The sequence below is a fragment of the Sitophilus oryzae genome, unplaced genomic scaffold (genome assembly GCF_002938485.1).
Source record: "Sitophilus oryzae breed Bouriz unplaced genomic scaffold, Soryzae_2.0 scaffold_808_pilon_pilon, whole genome shotgun sequence".
Classification (NCBI taxonomy): domain Eukaryota; kingdom Metazoa; phylum Arthropoda; class Insecta; order Coleoptera; family Curculionidae; genus Sitophilus; species Sitophilus oryzae.
In genome coordinates this window covers 574,252-592,205 of record NW_022147426.1, presented here as the reverse complement: position 1 = coordinate 592,205, position 17,954 = coordinate 574,252, and the positions used below count along the sequence as shown (strand labels likewise).

General features: G+C 31.6%; 2 protein-coding genes across 6 annotated transcripts; both read right to left on the bottom strand.

The window, feature by feature from the left end:
• Positions 1-3,724: 3,724 nt before the first annotated feature.
• On the bottom strand, positions 3,725-17,713 carry LOC115888817 (methyl farnesoate epoxidase-like). The gene is made up of 7 exons (XM_030908667.1): positions 17,597-17,713; positions 16,856-17,043; positions 15,427-15,529; positions 8,790-8,858; positions 8,331-8,442; positions 8,017-8,279; positions 3,725-3,944 (listed from the first exon to the last, which is right to left on the bottom strand). The coding sequence occupies exons 1-7, from the start codon at positions 17,619-17,621 to the stop codon at positions 3,763-3,765; spliced, it is 942 nt and encodes a 313-aa protein (XP_030764527.1). The 5' UTR covers positions 17,622-17,713; the 3' UTR covers positions 3,725-3,762.
• On the bottom strand, positions 10,730-15,329 carry LOC115888815. Of its 5 annotated transcripts, none has more exons than XM_030908663.1 (3): positions 15,013-15,329; positions 13,771-14,593; positions 10,730-11,965 (listed from the first exon to the last, which is right to left on the bottom strand). In XM_030908663.1, the coding sequence occupies exons 2-3, from the start codon at positions 13,780-13,782 to the stop codon at positions 10,943-10,945; spliced, it is 1,035 nt and encodes a 344-aa protein (XP_030764523.1). In that variant the 5' UTR covers positions 13,783-14,593; positions 15,013-15,329; the 3' UTR covers positions 10,730-10,942. The 5 variants fall into 3 exon arrangements, with proteins under 5 accessions (XP_030764525.1, XP_030764523.1, XP_030764526.1 ...); XM_030908665.1 differs by having other exon boundaries at positions 10,730-12,683; XM_030908662.1 differs by having other exon boundaries at positions 10,730-14,593.
• Positions 17,714-17,954: the final 241 nt, after the last annotated feature.

The following is a 17,954-nucleotide window of genomic DNA, read 5'->3' as shown; positions in this document are numbered from 1 at the left end:
GTAGAAAAAGGGCAATTTTGAGCGGCCAGTCTAATACTGTTAATTTTGCTGGCTCTTGACCCGAAACAGTTTGTTTAGAAATTTATAAAAACGAGAATTATAGAAAGAAGGATTATTTACAAAAAGTTGTTAGCTTTTGAGTTATAAAAATGCCACGAACAAATCCGATTTATATTTTTTTATTTAATTTTGTCTAATATTCTTCCACGAAAATGAATTGGCAAATCCCAGTTTCGGATAGAGCACTCAAAAAACATATAGAATAGAACAAAACTATCCTAAAGCTTTCGTGCTAAGGATTTTTTTGAGCATAATTTCAGTAAACTATAATAGGATATATCTAGGATATAGTATAGTGTTTATAATGTTTAGTCAGATATTCTTCCCTATATGGTGTGGTAATAGCTAATAAGTTAATGTGGAAATTGACAGTACCGATTAATTATTGAACTGGATATTCGTTACTATTTGTTTAGATTACTGTTTTTAAATATTTTAGTTGCTGTTGTGGCGCCCCTCGTTTAAGGCGCCCCGGGCGGCCGCCCGGGTCGCACGGCCCTTCCGCCGGTCCTGGTAATGTGGCTAGCATTACTCTTCAACTGTCTATTATTACATCAGGATTGTGAATCCCAAGTACTCATTTAAGGCTTAGTCGGCCTTGGTACCCAAACTATTTTATTTTATTAGAATTGCCGACAACAAAATTCGAAGCTGTGATAGATTATTTACTTTTTCTTTAATATTAATATGCATATCACTTTATAAAATACTTTGTTATTAAATTTATGAGTTTATGCTTTGTTGTATGTGGTGTAGATATTATTATTTACTAGTTTTATTTAAATATTTAACTTAGTTTATTTTTACCCGCTGATATTCTTTCTTGACAAACTGGCGAATAAAGATAAATTCAAGGTTTCTTATAGTTTAACATCTGGTTTAACCCTTGATTTTAATATACAGTGTGACCCACTCAAGACCGGGCACCCTCCATAAAATCTGTGTTTATAGTCCGATTTTGATGATTTTTTTTTCAAATATAAAGTTTCAAAAAATGTACTTTAGGGCTCAATGTCATGTTATTTCACAAAAAACAAGGCCTACTTAATAAAGTTTTTGTAGTGAAAAAATTTGCTAAATCATATTAGCGATGTTTTTTCAAAAAATTTGAGTACACCCCTACATTCGGCATCTCCCAAAACAGTTCTGTACCAAATTTCGTTCAAAAATATAATTATTAATAATTCTGCAGTTAAATTAAATAATTCCCTATTTTTGCCAATTTAACGATGAGTTATCAAGTAACCCTTGAAAAAAACAATCCACGACAACGAGTTTTATTACAAACAATGATAAAAATACTACAAGCAACACAATAACCGAATAATAAGTTAAACATATTCAAATAATTCTAGTTGCTTCTACCAGCCCCTCCATTCAGTTCAATACATTTGTCGCATCTTTTTTTCTTAGATTAACAGTTACATTCCTAAGCTGCTGTGGTGTAATATTTGCAGAAGCCTCTGTAATTCTAATACGTAATTCATCTACAGATTGAGGTCTAGACTTGTAAACTTGTTGCTTTAAGAAACCCCAAAGAAAGAAATCAAGGGGTGTTAGGTCCGGGGATCTCGGTGGCCACTCAATTAGCGGGCTATTTCGACCTATCCACTTATTTTCAAAATTTTCATTTAACCATTCCCTGACAACTGCCGCGTTATGCACAGGTGATCCGTCCAATTGAAATTTTAAATTCAAACGGGTTTGGCATGGTAAATTATGTATTGCATCCCAAAAGTCATTAATCAGAAAATTCAAAAACGTTGGACTATTCAAATTTCTCTCAAAAAAATATGGACCAATGATTCTATCATCAAGTATGCCACACCACACATTTAATTTCTGAGAATACTGTCTTCTTGTATTGATCACCCATTCAGGGTTTTCGACTGCCCAGAATCGCGAATTTTGAGAGGATACTACTCCGTTTGTACTAAATGTTGCCTCATCACTAAATAAAATTTCTTTTAAGAAATTTCTATTATTTAAATACTCTGCTTGAGCCCATAAGCAGAATTCTAATCGTCTAACATCATCTCCGTTTTCCAAAGTGTGTAAAATCTTTGGTTTAAAGGGTTTAACTTTATTAGTTCGCAAACATCTCCTAATATTTTCCCTTGGTATATCCAAATCAACACTGGCGCCTCTAATGCTTGCACGAGGATTGTTACGAAAATATTCTAATATTTCCTCATTCCGCCTATTTATTCGATGTTCCGGCCTTCTGTTTTTTAGTAAGTATTTTGACACACAACCAGTTTCATTAAAAACTCTATTTATTCGTTGAACCGTGCTTCTACTTACTGCAGGTCTGTCGGGATGTCTGTTGTTAAATTCTCTGGCAGCTTCTCCTGCTTGAAGATAGTTATCACCCACTAAACGAATAATTTCAATTTTATCCCTAATATTTAATTGTTCCATAATGCAAATAATATTTCTTGATACAACACTTTTCTGCGTGCTATTAAATTAATATTCAATTCTACGCTGCAAGAATTGACAGCTAATAAAACCCATTGTTGTGGATTGTTTTTTTCAAGGGTTACGTGATAACTCATCGTTAAATTGGCAAAATAGGGAATTATTTAATTTAACTGCAGAATTATTAATAATTAATATTTTTAAACGAAATTTGGTACAGAACTGTTTTGGGGGATGCCGAATGTAGGGGTGTACTCAAATTTTTTGAAAAAAAATCGCTAATATGATTTTGCAAATTTTTCACCACAAAAACTTTATTAAGTAGGCCTTGTTTTTTGTGAAATAACATGATTTTGAGCCCTAAAGTTCATTTTTTGAAACTTTATATTTGAAAAAAAAATCAAAATCGGACTATAAACACAGATTTTATGGAGGGTGCCCGGTCTTGAGTGGGTCACACTGTACATATATAAACAAGGCTTTAACTATAGTTTAACCCTTGTTTAACCAAAAAATATTTTAATACCCGTTTAATAAAATTTAGTAGTTATATATACAATAACTAGTTGAAGCCTGGCGCATCCGCGCACGACATCAGGAAAAAAATACTTTTTATTTTTTTTTAATTAAATGAAAAACAAAAAATTCGGCGACGACAGTTTTTAGAAGAACCAATTAGCTATCTTTTTTTAATAAAAAAAGCAACTTTCTAGAGCAAGTCGTTACTTCAGTAGAGACGACACAGATAAACATTAGCATTTTATATATGTATAAATTACAGAATTAAAAAACATATATTTCAAAATCTGAAACATTATTTGGACAAAGTTTAATATGTTTTTTTTTATAAAGACATAAACTCACCGACATTAAAAACGACCGTCTTAAAATTTTCATGTATTTTAAAGTTTTATATATTGTGTTCTAGTGGACCGATTTTGATGATTTTTTAAGTAGCTAAATTATTTGAATTATTTCTTTTTAATGACTCTTTCTAAATTAAAAATGAAAGTTGCCATCTGTCAATTATACGAGGGAAAACAAAATGTTGATCTTTTGGTTAAAGTTTGAAACACCCTGTGTACGTTAACAAAGAAAGGAATTTAAAAATAATTTCATCATCTAGGTATATCTTTTTTTGATAGTTTGTTTTTTGATTCATCTCAATAGCTTTATTTTTGTTTTTGTTTTGAAGATATTCAGTTTTGAGGAAGACACTAACATTTTTTCGTATTTTTTCTATTTATTTTATTTTATTTTATCCATACATTGAAATTACATCTAAGTATATCTTGGTATCAATTTAGCCTTGAATGGTTTTGGGGCCAAAGCAAATCCGTCATAGGGTTCCTCGCAGGGGTAAAATCCGTCAACAGCTTCGAACGTAAAATTGTGAAGCAAACATGTAAAAAACAGAAATATCTGGGTTTTGGCTAATCCTTCTCCTAAGCATCGACGCTTACCTATAAAGAAAATAATATTTTATGAAAAATTGTTGCTTTAACTCAAAAAGTATAAATAAATAGGTCATTACTTAGAAATATTAATTTCAAAATGTTTGCATGAAACTGTTGCTAATATTTTTCTTATATTCCCCTGTAAACGATACATAATAAATAACAAAATTAAGTAAGCCTAGTGTAGCGTTTTTTTATTAGAAATGTCACATTTTTGCTACTGGTATCAAGCTGACATAAACAGTTTTCAGATAACGCCAATTAATTACTTATTTTATTAAAATTGATAAAAGCTGTTGCCTTTTCTGTAATGGACGTTCGAAAAGAAGGTAAAAAGAACTGTTTTTTCTTTTTTGCACTTAATTAAACCTAAGTAATATTAGTTTATAGCAATTTATTTGAAGGCAACAAAAATAGTATTTTTACATTTTTGCTTGTCACTCTTTAAGACTTTTAACTACTTTCCCTTTCAAATCCTGTTAAACGGCATGATAATACTTGTTGCTTAAAGTATATTGCATATAAATTAATTGCCACTGGCTGCCGCGAATTGCCGCCGGATCTTATACTGGGTGGTTAAAGATTAACTTTTTGTCTTAAAATAAAAGTAACTTATTTTTTCCTCTTCGTGTCAACTTATTTCGTGGACACACTGTATATCAATTGACAATAAAATTGTATTTATAAAATGAAACAACTGTCTCTTTTATTTTTTCAACATTTAAAAATAAATTTGACCACTTCAATATGAAAAACATGTACATATGTGCAAACATAATCTGTATACCTTTCCGAATAGTTAGAACTTAAAATGCAAATCACACGAACTGGGCCCAATTTTTTTAATACATATTACATTAAGTTTTTTATATACATTTATTTAGCATTTGTTATCAATTTCTATTAAGAAAGCTAGTCAAGTAAAAACAGTCAAGCTATATCTAGATATCTAACAGTTATGACCGCGCAGCTAATTAAGAGGAACCACTGTGGTTGGTGGGTGCAATAACATTCAATAACTCAACCTTCCCGGATATTCGACTCTCCCGAAACCAGGGTTGGAAAAATCATGATTTTTTGAAAAAAATAAAAAAATCAGATTTTTTTTACTTAAATCAGATTTTTATTTTATTTTAGTTCAAAACAATATTTAAATCGGATTTCCAAATGATAAGAACTTATTTCCAATTAAAGTTCTATTCCTAAATGGCTAAATCTTTATAACTCTGCCCGATACCGATAACATTAACAATTCTACGGTGCGTCCCATTTTTCCACATCGGTCACCAATATATTCCGCATAAAAAGTCGCTCGCTTCAGATCAAAAGGAATTTTATTTCAAACGTCTCAAGAATATCAATTTTGTAATTTCAACGCCTATGCATAAAAGTAAAGCACTGTTACGCCTAAGCATAAAAGTACAAAAAATATATTATTAAACTGATATTAAGTGTCAAATTCAACAAGTGTACAAATTTGTTGCTCGATTACTGTTTATATTATTAGCAATGTTTGAAATTGATTAAAAAAATATTTGTAATGTTTTGATATATGAAATGAACAAAATTCTTACAGCTTTAGTGTATATTAATAAATAATATTTTCTTGCCTTTAGCTGTGTATTTTTTCTAATTTCGAAAAATCGAAAGTAGAGAAAAAATTAAAAAAAAAGAAAAAGTAAAAAGAAAATTGTTTTGCTTGTCGTAAAGGGGCCCTTTACGACAGTTAACAGTTTTTTCAGTTATTCTCCATGTTTCTGCTCCATACAGGAGGTTGCTGTTTATCATGATTTCAGATATATTGAATTTTCTTCGCTTTGTTATTGATTAGCTCCATAAGATTCCATTTAGACATCCGATTATTTTTTTCGCGTTGATAATCCTTTTCTCTATTTCTCTGCCGTCAGTTCCAGTGTTATCAAATGTAATTCCTAGGTACTCATACTCTTGACACTGCTTAATTTCGTGACCGTTGTCCAAGTTCAAGTTTCCTTCTTGTGCGCCTATACATAGATATTTTGTTTTGGCTATGTTAACTCTCAAGCCCCATTCTCCGTATTCTTCAATAAGTTTTCTTGGCATATATTGCATATCATCTTTGTCATTGGCAACTATTATTTGATTGTCTGCGAATTGAAGTGTGAAGAAACATTCATTGTCAATCTCTATGCCCATACCACGGATCTTTCTTTTCCAGTTTTGTAAAGCGACTGCAACGTATATTTTAAAGAGAGTAGGGGAGATGCAACAACCTTGACGCAAGCCTTTGTCGGTTATAAATGTTTCTGTAAGCTCTTTCCTTCCTTTATTTTTGATTTTGCGTCCTTAAGAGCTGTTATATAAGTATGGTTGATCGTAGATTGTTCTAGTACCCTCCATAGTCTTGATATTGGGACAGTGTCGTACGCTTTCCGTAAGTCAACAAATGTTATATGTGTGTCCAAGTTTCTTGCCGATCTTTTTTCTATAACTTGTTTTAAACAGAACACGTTATCTGTACACGACCTTCCTGCTCTAAAACCATTCTGTTCTTCTTCCTCCTTTTCTCTATAATCTTCTTCTATGAGATCACGTAAAATTCTACCATATAACCTGCTCATTGTGCTCGTCACTGATATACCACGGTAGTTGCTGCAGTCCAGCTTATTGCCTTTTTTACTCCGGATAGAACATATACGGCATATAGCCGTATATGTTCTATTCGGAGTAAAAATGTACATTTTGTGCCTCCCTGTAACGTCGGAATAGCTTTACAGCATCGTCAAAAACACTATAATTTTGACTCCTAATAAGACAATACACTATTGTTTAGACATAGTCTGAATTCCAGAATGAAATTAGTATTATCTAATGTCAAAGTGTAAAGAACTTACTGCTGATCAAAATGGCGCGGTCGGTAGGAATTTGGAAACATACAAACGTTTCAAAAAATATATATAAAACAACATATTTTCTGACAACGATTATAATTTCTCGAGAATGAAGATATAGTCTCTATATCAGAAGAAGCTAGTTCTGCACTACACTGCGAATGATTGATATGTATTCGAACAGCGACGTTTTGTCACTTATACATAAATTTTAAAATAAGTCACTGCGTTTAGCGGTCTAATGGATTCATAAGAAATTACTTCAAAAATCGGTCCAACATTTAAATTGATCAATAGATATTTTTATACAGTTTTATAACATTTACGATTATCTTTCGATTTATTATTTGTTATTTCTGTTATAGAAATATATTTTATAGTTTTCTAAGACACATTTTTATAACTTTCACAGTTACTTTAAAAAAAAAAAATTTTAAATTTCCTTTGGTGTTGTGTAACAACAAAAATACCAAACAAAAATGACTTGACTTAGGCATAAAACTTCCTTATAGTTTGTTATAGTCAACGCTTATAGTAATATATTATTATAGGAATATATAGGGTGGTCCGAACTGTATTCCAGAAACTTCGGCAGCATATTTTGCAGATAAAAATAAGTAAAAAAGTTCGTATAAATGTATGTCCCAAAATGGCTTAGTTTCGGAGATACAGGGTGTAGAAGTTTCATTTTTATATCGATTTTTTCCAAATAATTTCTGAAGTGCCGTCAATATTTGGATGAAAATTGCTCTCTGGGAGTTTTTGACATGAAAAATTTGATTTTGATGTCAATATCCCTTCTATTTGTAGGGGGCGCCACCTAAATTTTGTGTTTTAACTGTTTTGAAGAGATAACTTTTCGTCCGTACTCGTATAAAACTATTGTGTAAAAAAAATAGACATTTCCGTGAATTTTTTCGTAAAAAATGTCTCTTGGTAAAAATTGCTATGAGCAACCGTTCTCAAGATATTTAGAATAGGAAAATAGTCAATACATGTCATTGACAAAAACTAAACACGTCCGATCGACATAAACGGGACTGCGTGAAATACTTTTATACCAGGCGCTTCTAATTTCTGTCGTTTGAGCGCTGCGGTCGGAATTTTTAAAATGAACTGAAATGCACCAAGCCTATAAAATCGCTTAAGGGGTATGTGAGAACGCCTATCTATAGTGAAATATTAAAGTTGATTTAAATTTGCTTCACCTAGTCCAAACGGCAAATAATAATTTTCATCGACAGTTATGTTTCCAGATTCATCCAAAAATCTTTCTGGTTTAAACTTCATGGGATCTTTCCAATAATCTAAATTCATATGGATGCTGTATAAATTCAAAAGAATAACAGCGTTCTCTGGTATGGTGTAACCATATAAAGAGGTCGTTTTCGTTGTTCTGTGAGTTACTCCCATGGGCGCCAGGTTGCATCTTCTTTGGATTTCCATAAGTACTGCTTGAGTATACTTTAAACTGGAAAATAGGATAATAATATATTTTGTATCTTTTTAAGTTAATTATTACTTATTTTTATCTTCCACCGTTGGCCATCTATCTCTCCCAATTTTTTTGTCAAGTTCTTGTTGTACTTTCTTCTGGACATCTGGATAAAGTATCATATACATAAAGGCAAAACCTAAAAATAATCTATATTATCAAACATTTTTTCTATAATAGAGAACAGTATAATAAGAAGTCCAGAAATAATAGCAAAAGACCCGTACAAGGTAGATATAGCTTTATATTATCCTTTATAAACGTTTTTATAAGTTATAACTATACCTTGTTATCGAAATATTTTTGAAAAAGAGCATATTTATATACATTTAAAAATGTTTAGACTAAAATAGTGTTACTATTTTATCATGTATTTTTTGACAATGTGCGCTACTGTTGCCTGCATATTTTGCACATGTGCTTTTGATGTGGCCTGTCAAAAATGTTTTTTTCTAGGTTTATTGTGAGCTTAATTGTGGGACTTACTTAAACTGTTACTTGTTGTCTCTGCGCCTGCCATAAATAAATCAAGGCACATCGAAAGCAGTTGTTGATCTAAACAAAGAAGAATGTCATTTAGGTTGAAATCATTGGTGTTACAGCAAAATATTACACAAGTCAACCAAACGCGTCAATCAACCAAAACACTTTGCTAACCATGTTAGCATTATTAGATGCTTAAAAGCTTGCTATTTTCTATGTCTCTTCATCTCTTTTCAATTCCGTGTTGTTTCAATTCTGAAATTTCCTTTGGTTTTGTGTAACAACAAAAATACCAAAGAAAAATGACTTGACTTAGGCATAAAACTTCTTTATAGTAATATATTATTATAGGAATATACAGGGTGGTCCGAACTGTATTCCAGAAACTTCGGCAGCATATTTTGCAGATAAAAATAAGTAAAAAAGTTCGTATAGATATATGTCCTAAAATGCTTAGTTTTAGAGATACAGGGTGTAGAACTTTCATTTTTATTTCAATTTTTTCCAAATAATTTCTGAAGTACCGTCAATATTTGGATGAAAATTGCTGTCTGGGAGTTTTTTGACATGAAAAATTTGATTTTGATATCAATATGCCTCCTATTTGTAGGGGGCGCCACCTACATGTGTTTTAACTGTTTTGAAGAGTAATAACTTTTCAGCCGTACCTGTATAAAACTACTGTGTGAAAACATATACATTTCCGTGATTTTATACGTAAAAAATGTCTCTTGGTAAAAATTACTACGAGCAACCGTTCTCAAGATATTTAGAATGGAAATAGTCAATACATGTCATTATTGACAAAAAATAAACACAATTTTTATTTTTTTAAATTAATTATAAATTTATCTGCGAAAAAATGATGATAATACAGTTTCTGTTGAACTTTTAGCACAAAAATATTTCAAATTTATGATTTTAGTCTAATAACTATATATTAGTCAACATGTTTAATTTATGCCAATGATGACAGGTATTGATAAATTCAATTCCAAATATCTCGAGAACCATTAGTCGTAGCGATTTTTACCAAAAGACCTTTTTTACGTAAAATACGTCGTAAATGTATATTTTTTTACTCAGTAATTTTATACAAGTACGGATGAAAAGTTATTACTCTTCAAACTAGTAAAATATATGTAGGTGGCGCCCCCTACAAGTAGGAGTCATATTGACATCAAAATCAAATTTCTCGTGTAAAAAAAACTCCAAACACCAGTTTTCATCCAAATATTTACGTTACTTCACAAATTATTTGGAAAAAAAATCGAAATAAAAATGAAACTTCTACACCCTGTATCTCCGAAACTAACCATTTTAGGACATACATTGTTACGAACTTTTTTACTTATTTTTATATACAGAATATGCTGCCGAAGTTTCCGGAATGTAGTTCGGACCACCCTGTATATTTAATGACCATCTGCTAAAAATACGAAAATGACCATCTACTAATACGGTCCTGCTTCTCAATTTAAAAATTAAAAGATTAATCGACTTACCTGAAGGATGATTAATCATAATTTTCCGAGCTTGTCCGAAGATATAATTACCATGTAGTTTCCGAATAAACCTACTCATCAGCACGAACTTTTTTGGAGTTTTTTTGATCTGTGGCCCGGTTCGATCGCTGCCTGTGTTGTCATTCCGTTGAAGTGTCTAAAAAAATTGCCTAGGATCTGGGGGTATATAGGGGGTTGGTTGATCGCTCGACGGACAAAAATCGTGATTAATCATCCTTCAGGTAAGTCGATTAATCTTTTAATTTTCCTTCGCTTGTCCTTGATATAATTACCATGTAGATGTTCAAAGTCAAAGGCAATTTTTTTATTTTTTATAACCATATATTGATATAATTAATTATTATCATAAGATATTAACTTCTCTAACAATTACTTATTGTAAGAAATATAAATTCTAAAATTTAAAAAATATTTTTTTTTTGAACTTTAGAAAACTTTGGAAATTATATTTTTTATATTTTTACATATTTACTAATAAATGATTAACATAAACTCTGAGTTTATAACTAACTACTGAGTATATAATGTAAAGAACTTAACTTTTAACTTATAACTAATAGAATGAATATGATATATTGATAACACCTAAATAATAATAAAAAAATACTTAATACTACTAACAGTAGAACACTACGATTTATTAGAACCCAATTCAATAATGGCTTTGGCAAATTTATCTTGAGGTTTTTCTACAGGTCTATTATAAAAACTAAAGAAGGTGTTCGAGGCAGGAGTCCAGCCTGCTGTATTTTTAATTATCTCTATATTTACGCCTGCTTTATACGCAGCCGAAGTTGTAGCGTGACGTACACTATGGGCTGAAAAAATGGACGTATCTACGCCACCTAAGTTTAAAGTATTTTTAATCCACCTGCTTATTGTCTGAGAAGATGCTGAACGGTGTGGTTTTTTATGGGTAAGAATTAGTTTTTCTTCGGTATTGCGTATTGGTTTCGTTCTTTTAATGTAGTCCGCAATGGTGGACGCAACGCAAAGTTCTTGTTTACTCTTAAAAAACGGAAAAATTAGTAGCGGTTGGAATCTGCCTGGAGCGGATGTTTTTACTCTATCTGGTATTTTAATCTCAACTCTGTCTACCGATATATTAATGTTTTGAACTTTAATTAGAGAAAGAGTCTGAACTCTGCTGGCTGATGTCAGTGCCATAAGAGTGACTAGTTTATAAGTTGCGTATTCTAAATCTAACGCCTCTAGAGGATATAATGTACCTAGGTATTTTAATAGAGGGTCTGGATCCCAAGTAATCTTATATTTAGGTCCTGGTGGTCGAATATTAGACACTCCCTTCACAAAACGATTAATTACTTTTTCATCATTATTACTTATAGGACTAAATATCAAATTAAGAGCTGATCTATAAGAATTGACGACAGAAAATGAAAGACCTTCTTTTAAGGCATCGGATAAAAAATCCAAATATGTTTCTAGCTTATAAACAAGAGGATCCCTGTTACTGTCAGCACAAAATTGCCAGAATTTTTTATAACAAGATGTGTACTGTTTAAGTGTTCCTTTTGATATAGATGCCTCGATTATTTCTATTGCTGTCACTGGAACCCCCTTTCTTATATAAGCCTGCCGGATAATTTCCCTACTACCAGGGAAATCTCCTCGTGTAGTGGGTGGTAGTCTCTGAAAGGAGAGACAAGTAAAAATTTGTTTGCTTTAAAATAAATAGGTTTCTCTAATAACAACTTAGTGAACAGGGGATACCATGCCTGTGTAGGCCAATAAGGTACTACTACAATTCCTAATCCCTTTTCCTGAACAATTTTTTCTAAGACCCTAGTAATTATTGAAAAGGGGGGGAAAGCGTAAAAGAAAAATTCTGACCACCTTATTGTGAACGCGTCAACCTTCCATGACTCAGGATCTGGAAACCAGGAAACAAATTTATTGCACTTTTTGTTAATTCTAGTTGCAAATAAATCTATTTCCGGAGAACCAAATCTCTGTATAATTTGATTATATACAGTGTCATTTAGCTCATATTCAGTATTAATTGAGAAAAATCTTGATTCTCTATCTGCCTCAAAGTTAGCAGATGAACTAATATAGCTAGCGAATACTATAATACACTTCTTTTCACACCACTGCCAAAGAGCTTTTGTAATATTATCTAAATATGAGTATTTAACACTTCCACCTCGATTAATACACGATATTGCCGTTTGATTATCAATTCTTAATAAAATGGAAATATTTTCTTTGTCTTTAGCAAGTGATCTCAAGGCGAAATAGGCGGCTTTGATTTCTAAAAAATTAATATGTTTTACCTGCTCTTTATTATTCCAGAAACCGTGACATCTGTGACCGTTACAAAACGCTCCCCAACCCGTCTTGGAGGCGTCTGAAAAAATTTCAAGTGAGAAATTTTTAGATTTTATCGATTGACCTAATCCTATATTATTGTGCCACCACTCTAATTCATTATTTAAAGAGGTTGGAATATGCATCTTTTTATTATAATTGTAATAGTCTCCTCGCAACAAAAAATGTTTAATTTTTTCAAACTGCTTAATATGAATAAAACCATATTTTGTTGAAGGACAAGATGCTACAAGTTTGCCTATTAGTTGGGCAAATTCCCTAATTGTGCATTTCCTTTTCTTCCGTAAATTTAAAATCAAATTTTGAATGGCTTTACGTTTTTCACCAGGAAGTGAAATGGTCATTTTATTAGTATTATATATAAACCCTAAGAATCTAATAGTTTGTTGAGGTATTAACATACTTTTTTTATTATTTATTATAAATCCTAATTTGGCTAGTTCTGAAAGAACTATTTTCGTGTATTTTTTACATTCATTTTTATTTTTACCTATAATAAGAATATCATCTAAATAAAATACAGTACTTATTTCCATAAGACGCAGTTTTTTTGTTAACGGTTTCATAAGTTTAGTGAAAATATATGGTGCGATGTTAAGACCAAATGGTAAACAACTGAACTGATATAGACGATTTTCGAAGCGAAATCGCAGGTATTTTCTGTACTTTTTATTAACTGAAATTAAATAATATGCATCCTTTAGATCGATATTTGAAAGGTAGCAATTTTTATTTATAAGTTTTATTACAGTTCTGTAATTCTCTAATTTAAAATGAGGAGCAAATAAAAATTTGTTAAGGCTTTTTAAATTTAAAATAAACCTATAACAGCCAGAGGGTTTTTTAATTATAAAGTAAGATGATATAAATTGTCCTATTGAAGAATGACACTCTTCGATAGCACCTATTTCTAACATTTGCTGAATGGATTTTTTATACTGGGGTAAGAGTTTGTCAGAGATTTGTACAGAGGGCTCAAAATACTGTACAGGTTTTTTAATAAAAGGTATTTTAATACCTGTGACCCAGTCTAAGACCGCTCGGTCTTTCGTAATATGTTTCCAACTCTGTAAAAATCTCGAAAGTCTACCAGCGCAATTACTCACATCTTCCTCCATATCTATTCCTGGCGATGGTATTTCCTGGGGACTTTCTTGTGATACTTCTGATATCCTGATGGCTTCTTTTCTTCCCTCCTCCTTTTTTCCTTCATTTTCTCTCTGGGAGGCCCACGCCGGTAGTTTAAATGATACATTGATGTATTTATTGATGGTCTTGAAAATTTAGTTTGCCAATTCTTCTTTTTAAAATCAGCACTGGCCTTTTTTATGATTTGTTCATTTTTCATTGTATCTGCAAATTTTTTATTAAATAAAAAATCATCTATTTCCAGACTGTCCACGACTTTTTTGCATTCCGGATTTAAATGTGGTATGATTTTAAATCTACGGTGAACTGAAAGTCCATGATGAACGTTAGTGAATAATTGGCAGGCCTCTGCCAATGATTTCATGTTATCTACTTGTTCTTTGTTAGGCATCATAGCCTCAATGACTGTCCCTATTGCTGATAAGCCATGAGCCAATTGTTGTTGTAACGCTGAGATAAAACGATCATGGTCAAGAACCGACTTATTTAGGCAAGGTTGTACTTCATTATTTATCTGGGGAGGATGAAGAGCTTTGCAATTTGCAGGCACCTTATACTTTAACATTAATTCTTCTCGCTGTTCTTTAGATAGCCCTTTTTTCAAGTGGCTGTGCCAGCGAACAACAATTTCTTCATGTAAGTCTTTGCCTTCATTGTCCCCTGAGTCTGGTCTTAAACCTAAAGCGTCAAAATATTGATCAGAATTTTCTGGTATTTCTGTATCTACTACTGTGACGTCTGGGGCTGGAATATTTGGAATATCAGAGGTAGCCTCCGATTCTGAAAAGAAAACATGACATCAAAGTCCTATTCAAGTGATGAAATCGCCTGATTTCGTTTCTTAGGAGCAACGCACGTTGCCCTAAAAACATTTTATTTATATTAAATAAGGATGACATGAAAAAACCGCACGGTTTTTCAGTCTTTCAGTGAAGATACCAGCTGACAAAGTTCTATTCAAATGAGATCGCCTGATCTCATGTTATATAATTGCTTGTTTATATAAGAAATCGCCCGATTTCAATTTTAGGAACAACGCACGTTGTCCTAAAAACATTTTATTTATATTATATAAGGACGACATGAAAAAACCGCACGGTTTTCCTGTCTCTCAGGGAATATCGCACGATATCCCTGCCTAAATTTCTCCTTGTTATCTGACAACTCTTCATTAAGCTAAAAAGAAAAAAAAAACGTACCTGATGTTGAAAAAACTTCAGAAGATGATTCACTAGAATCACAAATCTTATTTAAATGTTCTTGCATTTCTCTAAATTGCTTTTTTAATCTCTTTATTTCACCGTATTTGTCCTGGTCCTTGTCTTTAAATGGTCTTTTCGGCATTTTTCTTTTTAATTTTCGACACACGCGATTTGTTTACAGTCGTCGCTGACGAGCACGAAAACGGAATGACAACACAGGCAGCGATCGAACCGGGCCACAGATCAAAAAAACTCCAAAAAAGTTCGTGCTGATGAGTAGGTTTATTCGGAAACTACATGGTAATTATATCAAGGACAAGCGAAGGAAAATTAAGTGTTTTGATGTGTTGTGTCAGATTTATATAATTTATGTAATATAGAAATTTAAATTTGGATTAAAATCAAAATTACCTGTAAATGATTCGTCGGTTTTCTTTTCCGTGTGTTGTAAAAATGAATCAATCAGATCTCTGGGAGTATATTGCATAGAAAGTTTGTGGTCATCTATCGTTTCCTAAAATAAGAGTTACAAACTTTGGAAATATATGCATTACACCATACATCGTTTGTCAATTTACGAGAACGTTTGTTAATTACCGTGAAATGGGGTGACTTTGCCTCTTGGGGTGACTTTTCCAAATTCCGTCCGAAAATATGTTAGACGTAGCCGTAGCCACTACTTGAAAAGAACGCGTTATGTGTTATCGGTAAATTATGGGTGGAGGCGCCCCACGTCTCGGAACGTCGCTAAACGCTTGCTGTCAGTTGCGATGTAGCATTTACAGTGCTGTGAAGCCAAATCTGTTTTTAAAGCCTATTTTGTGCGTTTCAAACTTCTACGTGGCTGCAATAGTTAACCACGCTATATTGAGGTAAGTATTATGCAGAAGTTCGTTATAATATTGAGGGTGATGAAGGATATTTTACGTAATTATGCTTTTAAATGGGGTGGCTTTGGTCTATCAATAAGAATAAGGAAGAGGGCAAAGACAACCCATATAAGCAACTAACTTTGCCCATCCAGTTTTTTACTTTTTTATATATATATTTGTTTAATAAACAAAAAAGCGTATTATTGTTGTGTTGTCCATATTACCACTTATAGCATAGACCATGCGCATTTGAGAAAATACAACAATTTTTGAAATAAACACGATTTAAAATTCAGAATTGGGTAAAGTCACCCCACTTCACGGTACAAGAAAAGTTACATATTGATATATCCTAAAATATAGTTTTCAATTATTTTTGAAACTCTAGAACTATTTAAATACAAAAAAAAATGTTCACTTTTTAATTCTGCATCTGAATGTAAACTAATATACAGGGTGTTAGAAAAAAATAAGATACAGCATTTTAAATATTCCAGTTTTGGTGACGCCATAAAAAATACCCTGTAGATGAAAATGTAAATTTCTCTATACGGATTTATTCTGTTATCCTTGTTGTTTGGCAAAATGTAGCAAAGTGAGTGTTAATAAAGTTATATTCACTCCAGTTTTCTACCACTTTTCGGATATAATGTTTTTATAATGACCAAAGTTTTAGTAAATAAGTATTAGACTGGCAGCACCGCAGATTGCTTCAAATAAATATCTGCAGAAAAATGAGGGGTGCAATTTAAAGAAACTTAAAACTTTATAATAACTTTTTTATGTGACACCCTTTATCCAACAAAATATTTTTAGGACTGCCTTTATAAACCATGCAACATCTGTATAAACTTTTTTCATATCTTCGACAACGACGACTAATGGGCCTCGCACTAATGGGCCACCCTGTATATCAAAAATTTGAATTTTTATTGTAGTTAAAAATATGTTGAAAGTATATTAATTACCCCTAGAAAGGTCCACATGTTTGTTAGCATACTCATTATCTGATTGTACCCACTAGCTGATGGTGCAATATACCTCAAGAATGGAATCTGATTTATTATTCCTCCTGATATGTCTACTATTTTGAAACATTCGCGAATCATATCTAGTAGTTTATGTAGACGTTTGTCGTCATTGTCAAATCTTTTTCCTAAAACAAATTGAAACTGTTTCATTACTGTCATTTAAAAATTACTATAAGCAATATAGTGTTTGGCCCAAATCACTTCTTAAAATATTTCTGCATATAATTAATTTATTAAAATAGCAGTATATCATTAAAGAGCGTTGTATATCTAAATATAATTTTACTAACCAAGATTGGGTATTCAAAATCCCTTTGGAAAGCCTAGAGATGAGGAAATGCAAGACCAAGGTCAAGACTCACTTGGTCTTGGTATTTTAATCTAATTATTGTAGTCTTTGTCTTGATCTTGCTGGAAGACTCTTAGAACCGTTACACTTTTTAATAACGAATTTTTTACTAGAGACCTTTCTACATAGAAAATATTTAAATAAATATTATTTTAAAGTAATTCAGTGCAAATGAATAAATGAGTCATATTGAAGAAAGAAATAATATTTATTTGTCACAATCATACATGTTTCAAAATATTTTATGAAATTTGCATTGCTTTTTTGCAATAGTCGTGAATATACTCTTTGCAGTAAATTAAAACAATAATTTTGAGCCAGTAAATTACTTTTTATATCATATTTGAAAAACATGAGCGCCTTTTAACTACAGGTCGCCTCAGACACGCATGCTTTTCGATCCTATGCTTGCACAATCTTAAGTTGTAATGCAAAACTGAACACAAGCAATACGTAACTTTTTATTAATTATTTTAAATTTTGTTGTTAATACGTTATAACAAATTATTACTGTTATTATTATTTTTATTAAACCAGTCTTTTGCTTAAAAGAAACATTTAAAAGTGAAAAAAAAAAAAAAAAAAAAATAACAAATTATTATTGCACGGTGTGTAAGAACAGAATATTAATAAAATGCAAAATATATAGACGTACTATCCCTAACTATATTAAAATGAAACAATAAT